Below are 25,226 nucleotides of genomic sequence, written 5' to 3'. Positions count from 1 at the left end.
GTTCTTCTTCATTCTTTTTTACAACTGCATCGCACTCCATTGTAAACCATAGTTTATTCAACTATTATCCTATGTGTGAAACATTTAAATGTTTCCAATATTTTACAATTACAAATGAATGCAACAAACAGCCTTGTGCAAATATATTTTTATACTGATGAGAGTATATCTCCAGGATAAATTCCTACAAGTGAGATTCCTAAATCAAAAAGTGAACATGTTTTTAATTCTGTTACATCCTGCCAAATGCCCCTCCAAACGACTTGTCTCATTCTGCATTACTAACAGCAATGCACAGGTGTGCCTGTTTCCCCATGGCCTCACCTTCAGAGTGTGCCATCCAGCTTTTTGAAATTGTTGTCAGTTTGGAAGCTGAGAAACGGTACCTCAGTAATCTTAATTTGTACTTCTTTTATCATTAGTGAGATTAAACGTCATTACAGAGGATTCAAGGGTCATTTTATGTTTGTTTGTTTGTTTGTTTGTAAGTGAAGTGAATGTTCATGTCACTTGACCATTTTCCACTAGGTTTCTGAGTTTATTTTCTCTTTAATTTTTAAGAGTTCTTCATATGTAAGGGATATTAATATTGGCCCTTTATCTCTGAGATATGTTAGAAATATTTTCTTTCAGGCTGTCATTTTTCTTTTGACATTGTTTGTGGTGGTTTACTGCCATGCACTAGTTTTTAAAAAAATTTTTATGGAAGATCTCAAATCAATGACCTAACTTTATACCTAAAGGAACTCAAAAAAGAAGAACAAACTAAAATCAAAGTCAGCAACAGGAGGAAATAAGGATTAGAGCAGAAATAAACAAAACAGAGAAGAGGAAAAAATCAATGAAAATAAGAGTTGGTTTTTTGAAAAGACCAACAAAATTGACAAACCTTTAGCTAGATTAAGAACAAAAGAGAGGACTCAAATAACTAAAATCCGAAATGAAAGAGGAAATATTACAACTGACGCAACAGAAAAGATTACAAGACACTACTATGAATAATTATATACCACAAATTGGATAACCGAAAAGAAACAGATAAATTCCTAGAAACATACAACCTACCAAGATTGAATCAAGAAGAAATAGTAAAATCTGAACAGACCTATAACTAAAGGAGATTGAATCAGTAATCAAAAACCTCCCAACAAAGAAAACCCCAGGTTTCACTGGAGAATTCTACAAAACATTTAAAGAAGAATTAACACCAATCCTCAAACTCTTCCAAAAACTTGAAGAGAGAACACTTCCAAACTCATTTTATGAGGCCAGCATTATTCTGATACCAAAGCCACACCAAGATACTGTAAGAAAAGAAAACCAGAGACCAATATCCCTGATGACTATTGACATCAAAATCCTGAACAAAAAACTAGCAGCACAGTAAAAGGACCATATACCCTGACCAAGTGGGATTTAGTCCTGGGCTTCAAGGATGGTTCAACATACGAAAATCATTTAATGTAAGACTCTAACAGAACGAAGGACAAAAACCACATGACTATCTCAACAGACGCAGAAAAAGCATTTGACAAAACTCAACACCCTTTCATGATAAAAACACTGAACAAACTAGGAATAGAAGGAAATTATCACAACATAATAAAGATCATATATGAAAAGCCCACAGCTAACACCAAACTAAGCGAAAAACTGAAAGTTTTTCCTCCAAAGATCAGGAATGAACATGGATGCCCGCTCTCACCACGTCTATTCTACGTGGCACTGGAAGTCCTAGCCAGAGCAATTAAGCAAGAAAAAGAAACAAAAGGCACCCAAATTGGAACGGAAGAAGTAAAACTGCCTCTGTTTGCAGGTGACATGATCTTATGTAGGAAACCCGAAAGATGTCACACACACACACAAAAACTGTTAGAATAAACAAATTCAGCGAAGTTGCAAGATAGAAAATCAACATACAAAAATCAGCTGTGTTCCTCAACACTAACTATGAGCCATCTGAAAAAGAAATTAAGAAAACAATCCCATTTATAACAGCATCAAAAAGAATAAAATAGTAATAAACATAACCAAGGAGGCAAAAGACTTGTATACTATGAAACATTGTTCAAAGAAATTAAAGAAGACACAAATAAATGGAAAGACATCCCATGTTCATGGACTGGAAGACTTAATATTGCTAAAGTGTTCATACTGCCCAAAGCAATCTACAGATTTAATGCAATCCCTATCAAAATCCCAATGGCATTTTTTCAAGAAATAAAAAAAATCCTGGGGCCAGCCCAGTGGCACAGCAGTTAAGTTTGCATGTTTTGCTTCAGCAGCCCAGGGTTCACCAGTTCAGATCCTGGGTGTGGACCTACACACCGCTTGTCAAGCCATGCTATGGCAGGCGTCCACATATAAAGTGGAGCAAGATGGGCATGGATGTTAGCTCAGGGCCCATCTTCCTCAGCAAAAAGAGGAGAATTGGCGGCAGATATTAGCTTAGGGCTAATCGTACTCAAAACAAACAAACAAAAAACCTAAAATGCATATGGAATCTCAAAGGACCCCAAATAGTCAAAATAATCTTGAGGGAAAAAAAAAGAACAAATCTGGAGGCCTCACACTTCCTGATTTCAAAACATATTACAAAGCTATAGTAATCAAAACAGTATATGATACTGGCCTTAAGACAGACATATAGACCAATGGAACAAAACAGCCCAGAAATTAACCCTTGGGTATAGAAGTCAAATGATCTTCGACAAGAGTGTCAGGACTACACAATGGGGACATGACAGTCTCTTCAACAAATGGTGCTGGGGAAACTAGAATATCCACATGTAAAAGAATGAAGTTGGACTCCTATCTTAGACCATATATAAAAATTAACTCAAAATGGATGAAAGACCCGAAAATATAAAACTCAGATGAAAACAAAGGGGGGGAAGCTTAATGACATTGAAATGAGCAATAATTTCTTGGAAATGACATTAAAAGCACAGGTAACAAAAGCAAAAAACAGACAAATGGGACTACATTAAACTTTAAAACTTCTACACAGCAAAGGAAACCATCAATGGAGTGAAAAGGCAACCCATGGAAAGGGAGAAAATATTTGCAAACCATATATTGCATAAGGAGTTAATATTGAGAATATATAAAGAATTCCTACAACTTAATAACAACAAAACCTCCAAGTAACACAATTTTAAAACGGGCAAAGGACTTAAACAGACATTCCTCCAAAGAAGATAAACAAATGGACAATGATCATATGAGAAGATGCTCAACATCACTAATCATCAAGCAAATGCAAATCAAAATCACAATGAGAGAGCACCTCACGCCATTAGGATGGCCATTATGAAAAAGAGAAAAAAAGTGTTGGTAAGGACATGGCGAAATTGGAACCCTCATTCACTGTCGGTGGGATTGTAAAATGGTACAGCTGCTATGAAAAACAGTATGGAGGTTCCTCAAAAAATTAAAGATAAAACTACCATATGACCTAGAAATCCCACTTCTGGGTATGTATTCAAAAGAACTGAAAGTAGGGTCTTGAAGAGATATTTGTACACTCATATTCATCGTAGCATTATTCACGATAGCCAAGATGTGGAAGCAACCTAAATGTCCATGAATGGATGAATGGATAAAGAAAATATAGTATAACACACAATGGAATATTATTCAGCCTTAAAAAAAAAAGAAGAAAATTCTGTCATATGCTACGAGATGGATGAACCTTGAGGAGATTATGCTAAGTGAAGTAAGCCAGTCACAAAAAACAAACACTGCATGATTCTACTTATATGAGGTATCCAAAGTACTCAAATTCAAAGATGTAGAAAGTAGAATGGTGGCTGGCAGGGGCTGGGGAGAGGGGAAAACAGGGAGTTGTTCAATAGTATAAAGTTTCAGACATGCAAAATGAAAGATTTCTAGAGAGCTGTTGTGAAACAATGTGCATATACTTAATATTGTAATATGCACAAAAACTGTTAAGAGGGTAAATTTATATTATGTGTTTTTTACCACAGTAAAAAAAAATTTTTTATGTAGCCTTTCTTCACTGATGTTTTCTTTCGGTATTTATATGGTTTCTTTTTTAAATGTAGGTCTCTGATCCATTTGAAGTTTTTGTTTGTATATGCTGTGAAGTATGGATTTAATTTAGCTTGTTCCAGCTCTCCTAGCACCATTTATTAAGAAGTACATTTTCGCCCCAGTGGTTTGCAATGCTTTCTCTATCATACACTCAATCCCAGATGTACTTTGGTCATTTCTGACTTGTTACACTACTCCATGGTCTGCCTGCCAATTTGCGTTGCCATACCACGCTGCTTTAATCAAAGAGCCTTGAAAGTATGTTTTCATATCTAGCAGGTGTAGTCACTCCTCATAGGTCTTCCTTCTCAGTATTTCCCTAGCTATTCTTACATGTTTATTTTTTCAAATAAACTTCAAAAGTATATTTTCTAGTTCCATAAATAAATTTGATAGCATTTTTACTGGAAATAGATTATAGTTGTAATTTCAGGAGTCCTAACATCTCTGTGATGTTGAATCATCCTATCTAAGAACAAGATGCTTTTCCATTTACCACGTCTACTTTTGTGTCTTTCAGGGGTGTTTTAAGGTTTTCTTAATAAAGGTTTTAGACATTTCTCAAGTTTATTCCTAAATATGTTTTATCTCCTTTATTGCTTTTGTAAATTAGGTTTGCTCTACCATTATATCTTTTAACTGGCTATTGTTTGCATATATGAAGGCTACTGATTTCTGTACTAAGCACGAGTGGATAATAAACACATCCTCAAATGCCCAGTCATTAGTAATAAGAAAAATAACACTTCTACCAACAGGGTAGGAGAGTGTCCATTTCCCCACAGCTATGGACAACACTGGACCTTTTTTTTTCCCCTTTCCCAAAAAAGATAAGTGAAAAATGTCATTTTACAGTTTTAAAGTAGCTGCTCCTATTCTTGGCTTGTTTTTCTGAAGCGGTTAAGACATGGTTCCTAAGTGGTAGAGTGTGGCTTCAAGGACCAGGGGCAGAACAGACACCAAGCGCCCTCATCTGTTAGGACATTACTTTAGATAGCTAGGTAGGTAGGTAGGTAGACAGACGGGGAGGTAAGCAGGCAGGTAGACAGGTAGACATGGACAGATGAAAAGGCAGATGTGTGGGTGGGTTGAGTCGTCAAGTAGAGAAGTACAGTTCAACGAGTTACCTGCAAGCCAACAAGTGGTCACACCATTTTTACCAATTTCTAAGGTACTGATCACTTTAATGTTTTTCATTAAGGCAGAGGCACCAAGTATTAAGCTCTGGAACATTAGGATATCACATTAATTTTGGTACTACTCTGTGTGCTGGTGGGGAGGGACAGTGAAACTTTAATTTGCATTTCATTTTTTTACCCTGGAATATCTATATAGAAAACAGCTCTTCATTTCAAAATGGCTCAGACTTCACGAGCTCTAGGAAGCCTGCCCGACAGTGTCCAGTGCCCAGGCTCCCTCCTGTCACTCCCTCTTCCATGATGCTTCTCTACCTTGTAAAAAGGATTCCTGTGTTTTCATCCGTGCTCCTCTAGCATCTAAACTGTGTTTGGCTCACAGGAGGTCTATAATAAATGCTTGCTGAACTGAACTCAATTTACCTTTCTTGGTACAAGAGAGTGTATTAATATAGAAATAAAATGGCCCTGGTGTACCAGTGGCAGTCACCTTAGCAAATGTTACCAGATCAGAGATCAGATATGGACAGAGACAGGAAAGTTCTGAATTAGGGTTTCAGAGGGACTTATTGTTGCATTTAGCTCCCAGCATTAAGTCAGAAGAATCCATACTTAGAGTGAAAGTCATTAGGAACAACGTGATTTAAGGCTTTAAATCATTTATCCAGAGCTATCACTTCAAAAACTCTGCCATTTTGTTTAAAATTAGTATGTAAACTTTATATGTATTTTGCATTTTACCACAACAAAAAAACTGGAAAAAAATAATACACATATTGGAAAAAAATCCATACATATATAATGAAGTGAAAATTTTCCCTAGACCCATCAATTCCCAAAAATAATGCCACCTCCATAGTTTGGTATATATTTTTCCAGGTTTCTGTGTCTGTGTATATACTAATAAATGTAATTACTGTTATTATTAATACTTACAAAAACTGGATATGCTACATACTGTCTTGCATTTATTGCTTAAAAATATCTTTTGTACATCTCTCCATATCCACACTAACAGATCTACCTCAGTTTTTTTAATAAGCCTTCATAGAATTTTAAATCAGCTGCCGTAGAATTCCATGGTGTGGACATAGCATAACTTATTTAACCATTGTATTATTATGAACAATACTACAACAAACATCTTTGTATATGTATCTTTGCACACATATGTTGGTGTTTTTATAAAATAAATTTCCAGAAGTGAAATTTCTGGGTCAAAGTCTATCAATATTTAAAGTTTAAAAAATATTGCCAAACTGTTGTGCTATCACTTTTAAAATCTCAGTACCAACTTACTTTGGCTCTGAAATGAAGTAATTTTAAACTGCATTTACATTTATGATACTATTTTAGTGTGCTGAGGTTTACTTAGGTGAACCACAACTGCCACAGTTAATGGAATCTATGGTGCCATCTTAGAGAAAACATACCCTGATTTCAGATATGTTAAAACATGAAAAGTATCCTTCTTATATTAGATGAAATGCAGTTCTCAGCTGTCGTAGAAAACAAATGATTAACTGCTTATACTGAGAAACAGCAATTCCCAACAGAAGAACAGCAGCAATCAAATGTTTGCACTTATTAATTAAACACACATTTTGAAAGTATATTTTTACATGAGATATAAAACATGTGATAGCAAACTTGCTAAAACTTGGGAGTTATTCACATTAAACAAGCTTCAGACGGCCCATAACTTTTGGGTCATTAATAATTAGAGGATGCTCTTCTCTGCCACAAAGATTCCCAGCATCAGACCACAGAACAAACCAAACCACTCACCTATTTTCTAACATTATAAATTCTGGCCCAGACACTCGTGTCAGAAGGAGATGTTCACAGTTTCTGTACTAGGAAAGCCTCTTATTGATAAAACAGGCAGCTCTCTTAACTGGGTTTGACTCACTCACCAGCATACAATTCATCTTGATCTTTGATAAAGAAATCACTTCTGGAAATAGAGAACCTGAATAGACCAATCACAAGTAAAGAAATAGAAACAGTAGTCAAAAACCTCCCCAAAAATAAGAGTCCAGGACCAGACGGCTTCTCTGAAGAATTCTACCAAACATTCAAAGAAGACTTAATACCTATCCTTCTCAAACAATTCCAGAAAATTGAGGAAGATGGAGCACTCCCTAACACATTCTATGAAGCCAACATCACTCTGATCCCCAAACCTGACAAGGACAACACAAAGAAGGAAAACTACAGGCCAATATCACTGATGAACATAGATGCAAAAATCCTCAACAAAATTCTGGCAAACCGAATACAGCAATACATCAAAAAGATTATACACCATGATCAAGTGGGATTTATACCAGGGACACAGGGATGGTTCAACAACCGCAAGTCAATCAACGTGATACACTACATCAACAAAATGAGAAACAAAAACCACATGATCATCTCAATAGACGCAGAGAAAGCATTCAACAAGATCCAACATCCATTTATGATAAAAACCCTCAATAAAATGGGTATGGAAGGAAAGTACCTCAACATAATAAAGGCCATATATGACAAACCCACAGCCAACATCATACTCAATGGACAAAAACTGAAAGCCATCCCTCTCAGAACAGGAACAAGACAAGGGTACCCACCTTCACCGCTCCTATTCAACAGAGTACTGGAGGTGTTGGCCAGAGCAATTCGGCAGGTAAAAGAAATAAAAGGAATCCAAATAGGCAAGGAAGAAGTAAAACTCTTGCTGTTTGCAGACGACATGATCTTATATATAGAAAACCCCAAAGAATCCATAGGAAAACTATTAGAACCAATCAACAGCTACAGCAAAGTTGCATGGTATAAAATCTACATACATAAATCAGTAGCATTTCTATACACTAACAATGAACTAACAGAAAAAGAACTCAAGAACTCAATCCTATTCACAATCGCAACGAAAAGAATAAAATAGCTTGGGATAAATTTAACCAAGGAAGTGAAAGATTTATACAATGAAAACTACACGACTTTCTTGAAAGAAATTGACGATGACATAAAGAGATGGAAAGACGTTCCATGCACATGGATTGGAAGAATAAACATAGTTAAAATGTCCACACTACCTAAAGCAATCTACAGATTCAACGCTATCCCAATCAGAATCCCAATGACATTCTTTACAGAAATTGAACAAAGAATCCTAAAATTCATATGGGGCAACAAAAGACCCCAAATTGCTAAAGCAATCTTGAGTAAGAAGAACAAAGCCGGAGGCATCACAATCCCCGATTTCAAAACATACTACAAAGCTACAGTAATCAAAACAGCATGGTACTGGTACAAAAACAGGTCCACAGATCAATGGAACAGAATTGAAAGCCCAGAAATGAAACCACACATCTATGGACAGCTAATCTTCAACAAAGCAGCTGAGGGCCTACAATGGAGAAAAGAAAGTCTCTTTCAAAAAAAAAAAACAAAACCAAATGGTGCTGGGAAAATTGGACAGCCACACGTAAAAGATTGAAAATTGACCACTCTTTTCCACCATTCACAAAAATAAACTCAAAATGGATCAAAGACCTAAAGAATAGGCCTGAAACAATAAGTCTTCTAGAAGAGAATAGAGGCAGTTCACTCTTTGACATCAGTTTCAAAAGAATCTTTTCGGACACCATAACTCCTCAGATGAGGGAAACAATAGAAAGAATAAACAAACGGGACTTCATCAGACTAAAGAGCTTCTTCAAGGCAAGGGAAAACAAGATTGAAACAAAAAAACAGCCCACTAATTGGGAAAAAATATTTACAAGCTACTTATCCGACAAAGGGTTAATCTCCATAATATATAAAGAACTCACACAGCTCAACTACAAAAAATCAAACAACCCGATCAAAAAATGGGCAGCGGACATGAACAGACATTTCTCCAAAGAAGATATAAGGATGGCTAATAGACACATGAGAAGATGCTCATGATCACTAATCATCAGGGAAATGCAAGTCAAAACTACACTAAGATATCACCTTACACCCATTAGATTGGCAAAAATATCCAAAACCAAGAGTGATAAATGTTGGAGAGGTTGTGGAGAAAAAGGAACCCTCACACACTGTTGGTGGGAATGCAAACTGGTGCAGCCACTATGGAAAACAGTATGGAGATTTCTTAAAAAGTTAAAAATAGAAATACCTTATGACCCAGCCATCCCACTACTGGCTATCTATCCTAAAGAACCTGAAACCAGCAATTCCAAGAGTCCCATGCACCACTATGTTCATCGCAGCATTATTTACAATAGCCAAGACATGGAACCAATCTAAGTGCACATCAACTGATGATTGGATAAAGAAGATATGGTATATATACACAATGGAATACTACTCAGCCATAAAAAAGGACAAAATCGTCCCATTCGCAACAACATGGATGGACCTTGAGGGTATTATGTTAAGCGAAATCAGACAGAGAAAGACGAACTCTACATGACTCCAGTCATAGGTGGAAGTTAACATCTAGACAAGGAGAACTGATGGTTGGTTACCAGGGGAAAGGAGGGGGTGGGGGGAGGGCAGAAAGAGGGAAGTGGTGTACCCACAACATGACTAACAATGTACAACTGAAATTTCACAAGGTTATAAACTATCATAATCTTAATTAAAAAAAAAAAAAAAAGAAATCACTTCTGAAGTTCAGTCCCTAGACACAGCTGACTTCGGACATCTCTGCCAGAACCACATGAAAGCTGGGTGGGTATCATTTTCCAGCACTAACGTTTGAGCTGACTAAAGTGACAGAAATACTCCTTTAACATCCTTTTCTGTTTTTGCTGTTTTGTTTGAGGTGGCTAATTGCTCAGAAGACTAACACTAAAGGAGCTGTCAGAATGACTCACAATCAGATCACTTTTCATCTCAGGCACTGTGTATTTTCCACATTTGTGATCATAACACACATGTATAGGAAGGTGCATCCTGCCTTGATGTGCAGAAAAAAAGAAGTACTAAATAAGTGTATTTGAAATGTCAGACCCTCTTGGCTAAGCACAAAGAACAGAATCAAGTCAGATGATCTAAACTCTGAATAAATATAAGATCTTTACACCATGTCTGAAACATGAAACACGAAGTCTATTTAGATTTGATTATGACTGGTTGAAATGTTGTAGGTGTTAATAAGCCTCCACCAAAAAAGAGAGGATTTTCCAGTTAAACTCACTGACGTAAATATTAAATCCTTTCTCTGTACCCATCACTGTATTCTGAATGCCTAGAATTTTACTAAACATACCCTCCATTCTTAAGTGATTTTAGCACATGACTTATAAATGTAACCCTTCCTATGAATGGAGGGGCAAAGAGGCGAAGTCCAACTCCCACCAATGTTTGCAACTTCTTTGCTCCACTTCTGCTGCTACTCTTGGTTTCTTCTTATTCATGGAAGCCAGGATTCTCAGAACGTGCTGAGCTTTTCCTTGCTATTTAATTGAGCAACTCCTAATACATTGAAAAATGTGACTTTTGCCCAAAATCCATGCTTGCATGCCTCCTCTTTCATGTTCCCCATCATGACAACATTGCAGTACTCTCACAGCTTCCAGTATCTCCAGGGTTTTTAAATCACCTCTTCTCCCCTACTTTCCCTCCTCTCTGGCCTACTTCTCATTACTACCCTAAAAAAAAAAAGGCCCAGGGAGACAAATCTCCCAAATCCGACCATTAAACTCTCTTCGTGCACCTAACCAAGAGACTCTGCAGTCTGCTTCCAGTATCTGATCCACAGACTATACTTTCTGATATGTGGGGTAAATCTGAAAGAATTAGTGTAAAAGTAGAGGGGCTGGAGATCACAGTTGGGTTTTAGTAGGTGAAGTTGGTGAAGTCAAAGTTAAACAGGTGAAGGTCAAAATTTCACACTACTGAATGAGCTCACTTCTATCCGTGATCAGCTTGGACACAGGACGCAGAAAATCATCTTTTTGGTTCCTGACTATTCCTTCTATTTTGTGCTGTAAAAACAAATAAACAAGAAAACAAAGGGAAAAAACCACCCAAAACTCCCAGAAGGCCAGGGATGAGAGTTGTAAAGGTTAAAAGCCTCCTGGACTGGTCAGAACACGCTGCTGCTGAACCTGGGCCCCAGGCTCAAAAGGCAACACTGGGTGTCTGGGAAATCAGCCTTGGGTCCTGGTGACAAAACAGGAGCTCCTGATATGCTCGTCTACATCCAGCCTTACCTCCCTCTAATTCATTCCTTAACTAACCACTGCTTTTATTCCTTCCTTTCTCCACAATATCTATTTAGCTCTTATATATGCCGGGCCCTGTGCCAGGCACTGGGGCACAGCAGTGGCAAAGCATGCAGCCTGCCACTGGCGTGAGCTCCTAAACAAACACAAATCTGTTGCTGCTCTGCTGAAAACCTTCAACGGTACTCAAGATTCCTCAAGATTAGGTCCCTGGTCTTCTGTCTAGCCTCACCTCCCACCTCTTCCTGGGCCCTTGCATTCTACCTTCTGGCCATAATGAACTACTTTACTGATGCTATTTCTCTAACTCTGTCTGTCTGCCATGACACACAGATTGGATGTCTTATTCTCTGAGAAAGCCTCCCCAGCTCGCTCAAGGCCAAGTTAGGTTGCAGGGAAAATTTTGGTGTGGCACGCAACCTCTATTTTTTTGATCGAACACCTCTCATTCCTTCCTTCCAGTGTGTGAAAATATACATCTAATATAATCAGCCCACAAATGGCTGACGCAGCTCTGCAACCATGTCGTTTTCTCTAAAGCAGTTTCTGAGAGGATGTGATCTACACCCTGCTTTTCAATTCAAGAAAAGGTTAAGGAAACCTTGGCTGGTGTAAGGGAGTCAAAGATCTGGAGAAAGTAAAATATCATTCCAGTTAGTCTTCTGGTTTATTTCTGCTACTTCTTAAAACAATAAATGCTGCAGAGACTATGTTAGTACACTGGACCGTAGACGGCTGGGGGCAGGCCCGCTACGCCATGCGTCCTCCTGAGGGTCTATGATTTGTGTGTCTGCTCATCAGTCCTGGCCATGGTATGGCTCCCACTACCAGACACAGCACGTTGCCTTTTCCCTTGCCATGGGTACCTTTTGGGTCAGAAGAAATGAAGTTCAAGAGTTTACTAATTTGAAATTTCATTGTTTTTGTTCTAGCTCCATCAGTTAAGAGCCTAATGAACAGCTCTGGCAAATGCAGAAGGATTTGCCTCTTCCCACAGAGTCCACTGAGCTCTCCCAGGACCACCCTATGCCACCCCAGCCCTCCACTTTCTTATTTATCTATTCATATCACCTTTGTACTCATCTGGCTCCCCGTCTGCCCTTGAGGGTAGAAACGTCTTATTAGTTGCTGTATCCCCAGCAAACACTGAGTAGAATCTACTATACCTGGCACGTTACAGGTATTCAATAAGTGACGGATGAATGAATTAATAGAGACCTCTTGGCACTTCAAGGGAAAAACACAACAAACATTGGGAACTCTCAGGATTTACAGTTCACGCCACAGTCAGTGAACACTGCTCCACGGGTAACTTCCAGTTCCTTCTCACCTGATCGGTATCGCTCATCCCTGGCTCCCCCAGATCGAGTTCGGTGGTACTTAGAAGGAGCGGAAGTTTGAGCTGCAGATGGAGCAGGTGTCTGGTTTCTATGTTCCTTCTGCACTGCTGGATCAGCTTCTAAAAAAGGAAGTTCGGAAGATGGTTATCCAATAACAATAATAGCTAATGGTTTCTGAGCACTTTATAGCATTCTCGCAACACTTCGAGGTAGGCACCATTACCCCATCAACAGTAAAGGGTTAAAGAGCTTTAATGCACATACATAAAAATGATGCAAAGACATCCAGGCTAAAAAATATCATCTTAGAGCCGTAACTGTCAACAGGCAATAGGTGGGAAGCAGCAAGAAGATATTTGTAAAGTGAAAAGGCCATTCCAGAGACTCCAAGAACTGGTGGGGTGGGTTGGGGTGCATATGACCCCACAATCCTGCACAGGGGTACAAAGAATAACTTGGGGAGCTTTAGCCTTCCCAACGTAAGTTACTCCAAATAAACATGATTTAAACAAAACTACGATGCTTGTTATGCAAACCTAACCTTAAATCAAGTCTACTAACACTGACTTTCCAGTCCCTAGCCCGCCCCCATACTCTGCTCTCCCAACATTTACTGTTTATCAAGAACATGGGAAGGGGGAAATAAGTAGGTAAACAGAAGAAAAACAGTTTAAGTTCTGATCTTTTACAGCCTTTCTCTTTTTCAAATGGTGTTAGCTCCTAAGTCGTAATTTTTTTTAATTGTAGTAAGAACATTTAACATGAGATATACCCTTTATATACTCCCTGCTTCTATGAGTTTGACTACTTTAGATTCCTCACATAAGTGGAATCACACAGTATCTGTTCTTCTGTGACGGGTTTATTTCACTCAGCATCATGTCCTCCAGGTTCACCCATGTTGTCACATATTGCAGGATTTCCTTTTTTTTTTTAAGTCGAGATACAATATACTGCATTATATTAGTTTCAGATGTACTACCTAACAAGTCAATATTTGTATATACTGCAAAATGATCACCACAATAAGTCTAGTTAACATCCACCACCATACATAGTTACAAAATTTGTTTCTCACAGTGAGAACTTTTAAGATCCACTCTCTCAGCAACTTTCAAATACATAATGGAGTATTACTAACTATAGTCACATGTTGTACGTTACATCCTCACGACTTATTTATAACTGGAAGTTTGTAACTTTTGACCCCCTTCACCCATTTCACCCACTCCCCAGGATTTCCTTTTTTAAGGTATATTTTAAGTGTCTTAAACAGCATTTAGTTGTGCCCTCAAGGCAGCTTACGCATAACCAATTATGTGCCCACTACAGTAAGATGTCACCCATCCAGCAAATGCACTGCTCCATACCACAGCTGAGAATCGGCCAATAAAGCAAAAAATAAAAATGCAGACTGAGGGGCCAGCCCGGTGGTGCAGTGGTTAAATTCGCATATTCCACTTCGGCGGCCCAGAGTTCACTGGTTCAGATCCCGGGTGTGGACTTGGCACCGCTTGGAAAGCCATGCTGTGGTAGGCATCCCACATATAAAGTAGAGGAAGATGGGCACAGATGTTAGCTCAGGGCCAGTCCTCCTCAGCAAAAAGAGGAGGACTGGCAGCAGTTAGCTCAGGGCTAATCTTCCTCAAAAAAAAAAAAGAAAAGAAAAGAAAAAAAATGTAGACTGAAAGCACAGAGGTCTAGGGAGTGAAAGCAACAGTCTCATGTACCTCAGGAAAGGCTGAGGGCATCATGATACTACAGGAAATGAGACTCATAATGACAATATCGTATCATCTTTAAAAGAGGGTTGGCATGCTGGAAAGGCCAGGTGTAAGAGCTCTAGTGGACAGTTCCAGCTGGGCCCAGTCTTCCACGTGCCCCTGCTGAGGCGCCAGGCGTGTGAGGGAGGCCATCTCGGACCTTCCAGACCAGCCCACCCACCAGGTGAAAAGCACCTAGTGAACCCAGTTGCTCCCATGTGGAGCATAAGAATCACCCAACTGAGCCCTGCCCAAATTCCTCACCCTCAAAATCATAAGACATAATTTAAAATAAACCTTTTATATTTTTAAAAACAAACTATTTTCTTTTAAAGATTGGCACCCTGAGCTAAGATCTGTTGTCAATCTTTTTTTTTTTTTCCCTTCTTCTTCCTCTCCCCAAAGCCCCTCAGTACACAGTTGTATATCCCAGTTGTAGGTCCTTCTGGTTGTGCTACGTGGGACACCACCTCAGCATGGCCTGATGAGCGGTGCCATGTCCGTGCCCAGGATCCGAACTGGCAAAACCCAGGGCCCCCGAAGCGGAGCACGTGAACTTAACCACTTGACCACTGGCCGGCCCCTGGATTATTTTTTATATACTGTTTCTAAGAAGGGAAGGAAGAGTATATTTTAGGATATTTTCCACTAAAGTGCTTTTATGGATCTAGAAATGTTTATTTTTGATGGTTTCTGGTAGCTGAGATTTTTATTACAAAATATATTAACTGAGCACAGTATGTTTCAACACTGAGATTTTGAAATGTAATGTCTGGTGTTATAAACTGAAGTTTTCAATCAACCTAAATTCTCTTGATAATCCATTTCACAGAAGAGCTATACTGAATTCTTAATATTTTCATACCTTGTTTCATTTGTTAGCTTTATTACTCTAGAACAGGAGTCAACAAACAGTAGCCCATGGCTGTTTTTATAAACAGTATTACCAGAACACACCATGCTCATCTGTTCATATTATTGCCTATGGATGTTTTCACACTGCAAAGCTGAATGGTTGTGACAAAGACTGTATGGTCCTCAGAGACTAAAATATTTACTATCTGGCCTTTCACAGAAAAGGTTACCAACCCTGGCCTATAATAATAAAAGCTAACATTTAAGTGTTTGCTTTGTGCCAGGCACTGTGCATAGAGAAGTTGTGCACATCTTATCTTATTTATTCCTCACAACAACCCTACAAAGTCAGCACTATCACTATCAACTTTTTACAGAAAAGAGAATAGAGACATGGACTAGTTTATCCAAAGTCACACAGCCAGGAAACGGCAGAGCTAGGATTCAAACCTAAGTCTGTATAACTCTGCCAGTTCCTAACCACAAAATTCTCCCAAGACTCTAAAGAGAAAGCAATCAGAATAATTTAGTTTAGGAGCGTCTAAATGCTTCAAGATTTACAGTCAGCAGTTAGATAAAACTGTTTTTTAAATAATCACCTGCCATCATTTGAAAGATTCTACAAAAAGCCCCTCCAAATAAATTTTTCAGCCACTCAATAGAGAAATGATTTAAAACATAGTCCAATTAACTTTATTTATTTTTTTAAAGATTTTATTTTTCCTTTTTCTCCCCAAAGCCTCCCACTACATAGTTGTATATTTTTAGTTGTGGGTCCTTCTAGTTGTGGCATGTGGGACACGGCCTCAACATGGCCTGATGAGCGGTGCCATGTCGGCACCCAGGATCCGAACCGGCGAAACCCTGGGCCGCTGAAGCAGAGTGCGCGAACTTAACCACCTGGCCACGGAGCCGGCCCCTCCAATTAACTTTAAATAGAGAACAAAAAATAGAAAGGGGCTATTTTTATTTGTATAGTCAGATGATATATACAGGAAGGAAATCAGGTTAGCACACATCAGCTACTTTGCTTGTAAATACACACAGAGGCAACGGTTTGACTTAAACAGAGCACCAAGTTTAAAACACTAGCTTTGTATCAATGGAGAGTGGGGTCATAGTGAAAATATTAATATAACTGAATTACCTATCACTGATTATTTTCTTAATTAAATAAGCAGATTTGCAAAAACAGACCAAATCATTCTGCTAAGAAACACAGGGCTTCCCTATTAGATAGTTAATAATCCAAAGGGTGAAAAAATGAACACAGATTCTCATTTCACTAAGGATGCACACAAATGTACGTATTTTTTACCATTCCTCTCTCACCTATGCTTTTACCTTGTATTTTTCTAAGTAATTAATTAGGAGAAAGAAGCCAATGTGGGCTAAAGAATAAAAATTGCGGAACTGAGAGTTAATATATTTGTTTGAAGAAGAATTAGAAAGAATGAACATTTGCACTCGGGACTATCTAGAGGTTATCACAGCTCAAACCACAAGGAAATGTAACACAAATACAAACATCTGATGAGAACTGAGAGTCAGATGACATTTAGCCAAGAGATCTACTGAACTGGTACTGAAAAAACAAAAACAGGCCTCACAACACGCTATTCACCAGGCGCCACCATAGGATGCTCTGCAATGTGCACTCAGCTCCCTCAGGAATCTAGTCATCCCAGCGGACCAGGTCCCTTTTGGATCCAAAATCATGACAGGCATTTCGTTGCAGCTACCAGAGGTCGAGGTGTAGTTTCAACAAGCGGCTGGCAAGTTTGTTCAGTGAGCATTCCTCTATTGCCCAAAGCACAACACCACAAAAACACGGATTTCGGACAGAACCACCTTGGTTCAAATGTGTCATACACCTGCTTCAAGTTCAAGAGAGACTATCTAAAAGAGACATAAAAGGAAAAAGAAGAGTAAAATGGATTCTTAGGAACTGAATCACTTTAAGAATAACAAGGGAGCTTAATAATGAAACCCTAGATAATCTCTTTGAATGTGAAGAATCACTCTCCATTTATATGAATTTTACAGATTTTTATTTCCATGTGTTGGGGTTTTTTTTTTAAGACATAAGATTTACAAATATATTTTATAAGTGCACTGAAAAAATTGGAAGCAAATACAGTAAAGTGTTAATAGCACCTATCTCTAGATGATGAGATTTTGGACGCTTTATATATTTTTCCATAGGTTTTACTGGATTTCTACAATTCAGAAAAGTTCTCTTCAGAATATAAAAATAATATATGTTCATTATAAAACATCAAGGAAATAGTTAAGTGTAAAAAGAAAATAAAAATATTGGATTTTCTTAATTTGAAGGTCACATCTTCAAATAGAGCAGATTCTTACCAAAATAAGTTAAAATAATATTCAGTTTTCAGCTTCCTAGATAAATTATGACTCTATGAAGCGGATTTTCTAAATCAATCTTCTAAAATCAATTGTCTCCTTTTTCTTTCACCAAAAACAACTGGCAAATCAATGCATGTTTGGGGGTGAGAGGAAGGAAACTATGTCCTGGCTGGAGTAAAAGAATTTTGGAGGCTTACTCTCACCTTAGCTTACTGGCCAAGGCAACAATTTATCATGGAAAGGGGCAAGAAACCATGGATGTCAGGGCTCCTCAGAGAGAGCAGGGAGGTGTGGGCACACAGTAGCACAGCAGGGTCTGATATAACAGCATGTCCACATCAGCCGGGCAGGCAAGATGCTGCTTAATGATGAGTCATTCTTTAGCCAGGCTTTCACACTCCAACCAGATCTCAGGAATTAGCTGGGACCCAAAAGCAGAGATTTCTATATTCTGAGTAAGACATGCACGGTTTCACTACCATGGTAAGAAGCTAAAAGCAAAGACAGAATTAACTACATGTGTCAACATCATGAGATATTATATACCATGAAAAATATGCTGACTATGAAGACATGAAATGGTCTAAATGAAATGTCATGATAAAAGAACATAAAATATTATGTATATAATATGATTCCAATTATGTACATAAAAACTATTCATACACAATTATAAGGATCATATGGGACATAAAGTCCCCTAAGTAGCTAGAATGAGGTAATGACGAGGCACTCTGGAGTTCTTTAAAATTTCATTATTTTGTTTACAGAAAGAATGATGTGTAAAATGAAAGGAATTTTAAAAGACACGAAATACAGATAAGTGCTGGAACAAGAGCTGGGAATCTCATGTATCAAATCTTCTTCAAAACTTCCAAATTCTAGTGTGAAACATACTTGAGATCCAAAGAAAAAGACAGTTCACTGATTATGACACCGCGACAGCGCCAGTTTGGGGGTTCCTCATCTTTTGGTTTGTTATACAGAATATCCACTAGGGGTCACCATTATGTTTAAATAGTGATGACGATACAAGGTTTAATGACAGTAAGTTGAAGAAAAACCACAAATTTTAATTCCTTCTACAACACAAAGCCTTCTTTCTCAATGATCAACATGTACAGAACTTATTGTCCTTTGGCCGAAAGAGACATCAGAGTCTTCTATGATTCTATTGTTTGAACATAATAACGATGATAACCTCAAAAAGAAGCTGATATTTAGTTATAAAACTATGCAAAATTTCCATTCAGGAAGATGGAAGGCCAACCTCAGCTTCTTATCTTTCAACTCTGCCTATGATTTATTTAAAGATATTCTCACCTGTAAGAATAACAGAGTGAAGTAGGATGTGCTCTGAGAACCAAGTAACACAATAATTCAACTTTTTGGAGTGACCAGAGCAGACATGCTCACTGGTCTTGGTGCTGGCATCCAGAGAAGAAATATACTAAGTAAGTGATCACCAACGTATGTATCTCTTCTCCATCGTGATACGTGCTGAGACGGAAAAGCACAGGCCCTCTGAGCCCCATACACAACGGGGAATTTAACCGGTATTGCAGTTTCAGGGAAGGCCTGTTATACAGGAGACACTGCTGTAGGCTTTAGCTTGGCAGAGAGAGGGGAGAGCCATTTTATACAAAAGTAAGGTATTTGTAGAAGTCCAGTGAGGGAGAAAACCTTGACAAGTCTCAGAAAGATGCAGGGGCTAAAGCACAGTGGAGAGGGGGAGCGATACAAAATAAGAAGAGGGGGGTGAGATCACTTGTCCTAAGCCAAAGGAGTGCCTCTGAGGGGGTGTAAACAAGAAATGACAGGATAACAGTGATAGTAGTATTTCTACAGCTCTTTAAACTTTCATAACACGATCTCATTTTATCTTCACAATAATGCTATCTGATAGATACCATTACAGAAGCGGGACACCCATCACAGATTAAATCTGTTTTTCTATAGTGACAGTGTGTCGACAAGCACCTTAAATCATTACTGAGCCTCTACTCCCACTCCCACCCGGTGCGAGAAGGGCAGGTGAGGGTACCGTGAATCACTCGGAGAACCTTCCTTGGGAGCTAACGTACCCCGAGTCCCTGAGGAGAGCCTTCCTTAGAAGGATGGGCGACTAACCTCACTGTCTAGGGAAAGGGAGGAAGGAATGAGAGTGTTTGCACTTGGAGTTTGGAAAAGGGGCCACCATCTGATTCCTAGGAGTGGATTCCGGGAGTTCGTAAAGTGGTGAATGTCTGAGCAGATCCTGACCCAGAGCTTCCTGGCCACTTGGCATCAAGAAAATGGCTGTGCATGGGGCTAAAAGAGCACAACATCAAGAGCTCTGCCCGGAGAATCCAAGTGGGGTGCCTTGGCTGAGTTGAGCAGTGTGGGCTCCTCCACCAGAGTGGCTGACATGGGAAGCAGGTAGAGCCCTGGGTCAGCATCACTGGTCACGAGGTAAGGACCAGTTTTCAGCAGCACCCTGAGAAGCAGCAGCAGACTACAGGGCTCTTCCCTTTTGGGTGTGGTAGCTGCAATGACCACCTCTCCTCCTGCACTACCTATATCCCAGGGGGTTCTTGGACAATTCAGGAGGAAAGAGAAGCCCCAAGGGGAAGATAGCGGACTTCCTTCTGATAAGGCACGTGGGGATAGATATGACTGCAACGTGTCCTCCAGTTTACAGCAATTATGATACTATCCAAACCTGGTAAATGAAAGAGAAGAACTAGGACTGGAATAAAAAAGTCAATGTTCTTTCCATTATGCTGTGATCCTCACTTGGGAAGGAACTTTCAAATCAAAATGAGATAGATAAAATACAATAGATCCCACCCCACGCCCCTCCACACCCACGCACACAAAGAGGCACATTCTTAATATTTATATAGTTGGAAACATTCTATAGCATTCCAAAATGCAGCTCCTGATTTCAATAGCCGGTTTTAAGTTCCCGTCCCTTTGAATTTCCACAGTACTTTGTTTAGAACTCTCTTACAGTGCTTATTTTACTCTCTCTCTTATGATCCTCATTTGTATACCTGTCTTATCTCTCCTACTATAGTATAAATAACTTGAGGTTAGAGGCTAGTCTTAATTCATCTTGTATCTCCTGCAGTAATTGGCTCTCTGTCTTACACACTGCAGATGCCCAATATTTTGGTCAAAATGAATAATTAACATCTTATCTGCCTCCTCACTTCCACCAATGATAGTGAGTGGCTGGGAAAAACAAAAGACAAAAATGAAGAGATACCAATTTAAAGGAAATGGTTAAACGTTAATGTGAAAAGCCTGCTTATTTGTATATCTCTAGGCCACACAAGTTTTATGCAAAAATTTGTGCCTCTCACAATTTTTATACAATTACATGAGGTCATTAAGAAAAACAGGATCACAGACTATCCTTGAGAGGAATTATCAGACTTTAGAGAGCATAAAACACAAGGGTTTTCTTTTGTTGCATTTTAACTCAGCCATATATACATTTGCGCCATCTCAAAGGCAGGACTGAACTTAGAACTGTGATGGAAGGGGTGTGGAACCACTGGCAAATGCAGTGTATGTATATACACTGGAAGACCAGGGAGCAAATATCCTCTGGCAGCCACAAAAGAAAGCCAAGTTCGGGAAAAACCTTTGGGTCACCAGAACTTCTTACCAGGAAGAACAGCTAGAGAACGTCAACAGAATGCCAACACATAACCACATCATAAACTGCTATGTCTTATCACTCAAAGGGCAGTAGGTAAGAGTCTGGGGGAAAAACGTGGAAACCTAGGGGCCAGTCCCGTGGCCAAGTGGTTAAGTTCCTACACTCTGCTTAGCCGGCCCAAGGCTTTGCCTGTTCAGATCCCAGGCACAGACATGGCACCACTCATCGGGCCATGCTCAGGCAGCGTCCCACGTAGCAGAGCCAGAAGGACCTACAACTAGAATATACAGCTATGTACTGGGGGTCTTCGGGGAGAAGAAGAAGAAGAAGAAAAAAAGAAGACTGGCAACAGATGTTGGCTCAGGTGCCAATCAAAAAAAAAAAAAAGTGGAAACCTAGGCCAAGAAAGAACACGTTAACAGGTGAGATCCAATTCTGAAGCAGGAGACAAACAATTAAACGAAGCAAAAGCAGAACAAAGTGAAGGGATGGAGGGAGAAAAACAGATACACCAAGGTCACAAATAATCTCAAATACACAAAGACAGAGCGGAATGTGTACGCCAATGCCATCAAAACCAGAAGCTGCAGCAATGTCCTAAAACAAAAGATGTGGGTCTGGGGGAAGACGCCCCCAGTGCACTGCAAGGCAATTATAAATAGTGGAGAGCTGCAAACAGAGCTGAGGCAGGGCTCCTCTCAGACTCACGCAGAGGAGGGAGGCCCCCAGTCTCAATACTTTAATCGGGCTGGTGTGGAGACGGTAGGATCAGCCGGCTGCTAAACAGCCAAAACGAAGCACTAAGGTCTTTGAGATCATTCCGATTGATGGAAATTATCTCTGCACAAAGTTTGAACAATTCTTAAATAGAAACGTTAGGATAAAGAACTCTGATTAAACATGGCGGAATGAACACTTCTGTCTATCCCTATTCCTTCCCAAAACACCACCAGAATAATAAAGGCCTGTGGCTGGACAAGAAGATGATCAGTTCAGATAGACGCAGGCAGAGAGAGAGGACCAAGAGTTGTCTCCTCAAAAATAAGAACAAGATTGATGAATCAACTAGAAAAAAAAGGAAATGTAATCCTACTAAACCAAGCAACTTAGCTGTGAACAGTATTCACATACTCATAATAATGTAAACATGGAATGCTGACTTAACAACAAAAAAAGTAATATACTGAGGATTCATCCCAGAGTAAGCACGAGATGGGAGATGTGAAGGGGCAAAGGGAAGGGGGGTGTCTGTGTGGTTGAGGGAGGACTACGTGAGAGAAAACTCTAATCTTTTATAGTAAAAAATGAAGAAATAATGCTTCAAATTGAAGAAAAGTCAAGAAATAGCAGTAAAATGTTACTTAGGAAAACAGAGGTAAATGCCAGAAGAAACCACTGAAAGAGTTGAAAGAAGTTGTCTCTAGGGAAGGAGAGGACACTGCTTTTTGTTGTTACTGTTACAAACCTTCTGGTACTATTTGACTATTTAAAAAAGATGCATTAATTTCACCTGGAAATAAAAATTAAAGAGAAATGCTAAATCTGAGGTGAGAATCAACATACTGTGCACAGTCTCTTGAGGTTTAGTAGAGTAAATTAGAGATTTACTGAGGGTGGAGATAAGGTGCCAGGACCAATTACTCTCCAATCTGTAGATTAATCTGCTTCTTTCATTACCTTTCATTAGGTTCATCTTCACAGATGTTCACTAAAGGAGAGCCTAGAAATTCTAAGTGTTCTTTCTGTTTGGTTCCACAAACATGTATAAAATATCTACTATGTGTCAAGCACTAATGCTAGAAACTGTGGACATGAGGAAGAAAAATAATAATAAAAAAGAATACTCCTAATTTTAAAGTCCTTAAGAGTCCAGTAGGGGAGTAAGACAAACAAACTATAACCCACGAGACAGTCAGAGAGAGCTTTGTAAAAATGCAACTCAGGGGCTGGCCCAGCGGCGTAGTGGTTAAGTTGGTGTGCTCTACTTTCGTGGCCCAGGGTTCACAGGTTCAGATCCTGGGTGTGGACCTAGCACCGCTCCTCAAGCCAGGCTGCGGTGGCATCCCACATAAAACAGAGGAAGACTGGCACAGATGCTGGCTCAGCAACAATCTTCCTCAAGCAAAAAAGAGGAAGACTGGCAACAGATGTTAGCTCAGGGCCAATCTTCTTCACACACACAAAAATGCAACTCAGGTAATGGGGGTAGGGACTGCTTTTGAACAGGCTAGTCAAGGGAGCCTTCTTTGTGGAAGTCCTGGTTGAACAAAGCCCTAGTAGACTGAGGGAGCAAGCCAGAGGGTGTCCCGGCAGACTTGTCGGTCTTGTCCAACGCTGTCTGCTTCCCAGGGTCTCAACAGTACTTGGAACAGAGAAGGCACTTAGTAAATATGTGCTGGTCTGAGGTTCTATGCGTAACCCCTGTATCAGCAGAATAAACTCTTTATTAAAGCTAGTTGGAATTATCAGTTACTTATACCCAAAGTATTTTAAAGATTAGACCACAGGACGAGCCCAGGGGAGTTGCCTCCCTACTCAAAGCCTTCCATTTTCCTGCATCTCCAACAACAGTGGCCAAGAGTGACTAATTTAGAGTGAGAGCGTGTGTGGTTTGAAAATTCAACTCTTTGGGCCATGCCAAAAGAGAGTTAATTCTGGCCCCTTCTCCCTGCAAGTCTGCTAATTGAGGCGTGTGGGAAGCCTTACATCCAGGCTCTAGTAGCTTCCAACTACTGAAAGATGTTCTCCAGGCTATTCCTTCTGAAGAGCATATGGCTCAGAAGGAGTAGGAAATGCAAACCCGTCCCACCTTCATTTCTCCCAGGCCTCTCGTAGTGAGAGCATCTTGAAGCCCTGAGCATGATTTCAACCTTTATCAAGACAGGAATTTTTCATACAGGATGGCACTTAAATACCAGATAACACTTGGGTTTTGCTTAACTAAAGAAACAACAAACATTTCCAATGTTGGGAAGTTTTAAGTGATTTTCAAGGATAATTTTGACACATCAGATTTTTGTCAGCCAGTGATTTTTGAATCTAACTCCTTTGATGCTAGTGAATTAAACGATGCTTGTTATTAACCAAAATTGTTCTCAATTTCCACTGTTTAATTTCTAAGTATATTCTTCAACCTTGTGTTCTCTTTCATGTCTCCCCATTCTCCCTATTACATTGTTAATTTTCTTCTGAAGTCCTATTTTAAAGATTTATGTAACTTGTGGGAAATCTAAAATATATATAAATATGCATCCCAAGATAACTCAACTCCAAATCAATTCCAGACAGAAAATCATTCACTAAACTTTTAGATAATCTAAATTTTTAGATAAACATGTGCACATGTTCCAGTAATACAATGTTGCAGGCAGTATTAATTTTTTATTTCAAAAGAGATTAGCGGAGAAGGTTATACACTACACTCAAGTAGCCACCCTCACAGCAAAGCCTCTCACAACTGGAGTGAAGGAATTCGAACAAGGTACTAGAGTCAGAAGAGGCTGAATCCCTCTAGAAGTAAGAAGTAGAAAATTCCTACCAAAAGCATCAAAATGACTTTCACGTCATTTAATTCTATATTAGAAATTAATACTATGTAGTAAGTTTAAAATTTGCATTCCAATGTCATTAAAAAAGATCAAACTAAATGCATTCTTCGAAATCTGCAGAGACAGATGGGATAAACATGCCAAGGGGTAATCTCCTCTTTTGCTCAGAACCTACATAATATAGATTACCCAGCCCTACAAATGATCCCTTTCTGCGAAAAACATGAACAGACTTAAGAACAAAGGTGGGCAAAGGGAGAAACATGAACTGAGAGCATTTACCACTAACAAACGCTCACT

At 39.2% G+C, this 25,226-nt stretch overlaps 1 protein-coding gene across 9 annotated transcripts in view; it reads right to left on the bottom strand.

The window, feature by feature from the left end:
• Positions 1-25,226, bottom strand: part of DIP2B (disco interacting protein 2 homolog B) — a 209,792-nt gene that overhangs the window by 79,884 nt on the left and 104,682 nt on the right. For all 9 annotated transcript variants that reach the window (XM_070621288.1, XM_070621291.1, XM_070621289.1 and 6 more), the window contains exon 3: positions 12,732-12,860. In XM_070621288.1, coding sequence (XP_070477389.1) covers positions 12,732-12,860 — 129 coding nt within the window. The remainder of the gene's footprint in view (positions 1-12,731; positions 12,861-25,226) is intronic.

The sequence above is a fragment of the Equus przewalskii genome, chromosome 5 (assembly GCF_037783145.1).
Source record: "Equus przewalskii isolate Varuska chromosome 5, EquPr2, whole genome shotgun sequence".
NCBI lineage: Eukaryota > Metazoa > Chordata > Mammalia > Perissodactyla > Equidae > Equus > Equus przewalskii.
The sequence above is the reverse complement of the archived record's forward strand: the minus strand, read 5'-3'. Positions and strand labels throughout refer to the sequence as shown.